The sequence below is a fragment of the Notolepis coatsorum genome, assembly GCF_963971535.1.
Source record: "Notolepis coatsorum genome assembly, chromosome: 3".
NCBI lineage: Eukaryota > Metazoa > Chordata > Actinopteri > Aulopiformes > Paralepididae > Notolepis > Notolepis coatsorum.
Window position 1 is genome coordinate 85788221 of NC_140167.1, and position 2879 is coordinate 85791099.

General features: G+C 39.8%; 1 protein-coding gene across 1 annotated transcript in view; it reads left to right on the plus strand.

Moving 5' to 3' along the window:
• dnai4 (dynein axonemal intermediate chain 4) overlaps positions 1 to 2495 on the plus strand; it is a gene marked incomplete at both ends in the record, with an annotated part of 65175 nt that extends 62680 nt beyond the window's left edge. The window contains one exon of the mRNA XM_084311279.1: positions 2448 to 2495. Coding sequence (XP_084167405.1) covers positions 2448 to 2495 — 48 coding nt within the window. The remainder of the gene's footprint in view (positions 1 to 2447) is intronic.
• Positions 2496 to 2879: the final 384 nt, after the last annotated feature.

The following is a 2879-nucleotide window of genomic DNA, read 5'->3' on the forward strand; positions in this document are numbered from 1 at the left end:
CATCTGTTCTAAATTGTTTTAAGAACGTCAGCCAGACCGTCTTTCAGCACTGCTAGTTGACCTATATTAAACTAGTCCACCTCATACACATTTTCCCCAACACTATCTATCTATCTATCTATCTATCTATCTATCTATCTATCTATCTATCTATCTATCTATCTATCTATCTATCTATCTATCTATCTATCTATCTATCTATCTACCTACCTACCTACCTACCTACCTAACAACACAAACAATACAATAACAATAATGTAATAGTCATAAGTCAGTCCAGGTTATGAAATACAACAATACAATAACACTAATTGTCTAATAACACATTTTTGTCTAGCACAGTCTCTGGAGCGTAACAGAAAGAAGCATTTTGTATAAAAGTATTCTGTACTTCTGTATGATAACTAATAAAGAAACTTGAACTTGAACTTGAAACTAATGTAATAGTCATAAGTCAGTCCAGGTTATAGAGGCGGCTGGGTGGCGTAGCGGATTGCGCTCGTCACCAATGCAAGAGACTCCGGTATCGAATCCCAGTCTCAGCATTGCCTTCGACTTGGACCGGCCGTCGTACTGGCTCATTTGGCAGAGTCAGCGGGTGGAAAGTCGATGGGTGGGGATTGGACGTTGTGGACAGCGACTCCTACAGGTCGGTTGGGTGACGCCTGCACAGCAGAGACAGGAAGTATCGGGGTCAGCGTGAGCCTCCCACGCGTTACTCCTCGCCAATGAGAGTCTGCGCTGTCTGGTGAAAAGATGCGATAGGCTGCCTCCTCGTGTACCGGAGGGGACACGTGATGCAAGGCTTCTATCCTCACTACAACCGACCAGTGGGGCGCATAGTCTAGCAACGTTCAAGCCAGGGGAGGGGAGAATTGGCAACACGAAATTGGGATGGGAGAAAAATAGAAAATGAGGAGAAAAAGTGGATAAAAAAAAAAAAGTCAGTCCAGGTTATGAAACACAACAATACAATAACAATAATGTAATTGTCATAAGTCAGTCCAGGTTATGGAATACAATAATGTAATAGTCATAAATCAGTCCAGGTTATGAAACACAACAACACAATAATGTAATAGTCATAAATCAGTCCAGGTTATGAAACACAACAATACAATCATGTAATAGTCATAAATCAGTCCAGGTTATGAAACACAACAATACAATAATGTAATAGTCATAAATCAGTCCAGGTTATGAAACACAACAATACAATAATGTAATAGTCATAAGTCAGTCCAGGTTATGAAACACAACAATACAATAATGTAATAGTCATAAATCAGTCCAGGTTATGAAACACAACAATACAATAATGTAATAGTCATAAGTCAGTCCAGGTTATGAAACACAACAATACAATAATGTAATAGTCATAAATCAGTCCAGGTTATGAAACACAACAATACAATAATGTAATAGTCATAAATCAGTCCAGGTTATGAAACACAACAATACAATAATGTAATAGTCATAAATCAGTCCAGGTTATGAAACACAACAATACAATACTGTAATAGTCATAAGTCAGTCCCGGTTATGAAACACAGAGGCTTCTTACAGACCACCTGCTTGATCTCATTGTTCTAGTGCTGCTGAGGGGCACGGCTCTTATACAAGCGCTCTCATTGGCTGCAGCCAGCATACTATCGCTACATGCAATCTTTGCCTTTTATTGATGTCATGCCATACTGTTTGTCTGTGTTAATGCACTTGTATTGCCAGCCATATGCCACGCGGTGCTTAATGTCAGTCATTTGGAGCACTATCTCCTCCGCCAGAGGCTTAGTCAGCGGGTGGTTTGAGCGCTGGGTTGATTTAAGTGCCTTTTTAAAGTACTGTACTTAGTACTGCAGTCCTTCTCATTTTGGGTTAAAAGTTATACTTTTGCTACTTCAGTATTATTACTTACCACTTTTATTGTACTTTATACATTTGAGATACTTGTACTTTAGAATTTCCATTTTAAGCAACTTAAATGTGTTATAGATACATTTTTTATGTAGTCATGTTTTTAGTTTTTAAGAATACATCCAAAGAGCTTTTATAAAGGTGCAGAATGAAAGTATTGCTTTTCCCCCCAAATAATATTGATTAATTAATTTATCATTTAACAAATGTTTGTGGGTCCAAAACGACTGTTGTTGTTTACTCCCCATTTCCCCACGTGGAATGCACCTGATTGGATAAATGACACGCTGGTGCTCCAGTATGACATCTAGTGGCTGAATGTTACCGATAGCATCTTTAAGTAGTTGTGTTTGATACAACACAAAATACTTCCAATACATATTACTCAAGTGGAAGTACAAAGGAGGACATGTACTTTTACCAGAGTACTGTTTTATCCAACTAGACTAGACTCGAGAATGTGTACTACAGTGTGTACCTTTCTACTCCTGGCTGAAACGTGTTTGAACATTTCTCCTCTTTTTTTCTTTCAGGCGGACATCTTAGAAGACATCATTGGCTCCCTAGCCAGCCAGCTTTGACACACACACACACACACACACACACACACACACACACACACACACACACACACACACACACACACACACACACACACACACACACACACACACACTACACACACACACCTACACACACACACCTACACACACACCTACACACACACCTACACACACACCTACACACACACACACACACACACACACACACACACACACACACACACACACACACACACACACACACACACACACACACACACACACACACACACACACACACACACACACACACACACACAAAAAGGCTTGGTGGTAATTTCAGTGTTACCATGGTACCGGCCATTGTATAACTAATTTGCCATTGTACTGCCATGGTGAAAGTCACATATTACCATGGTAACA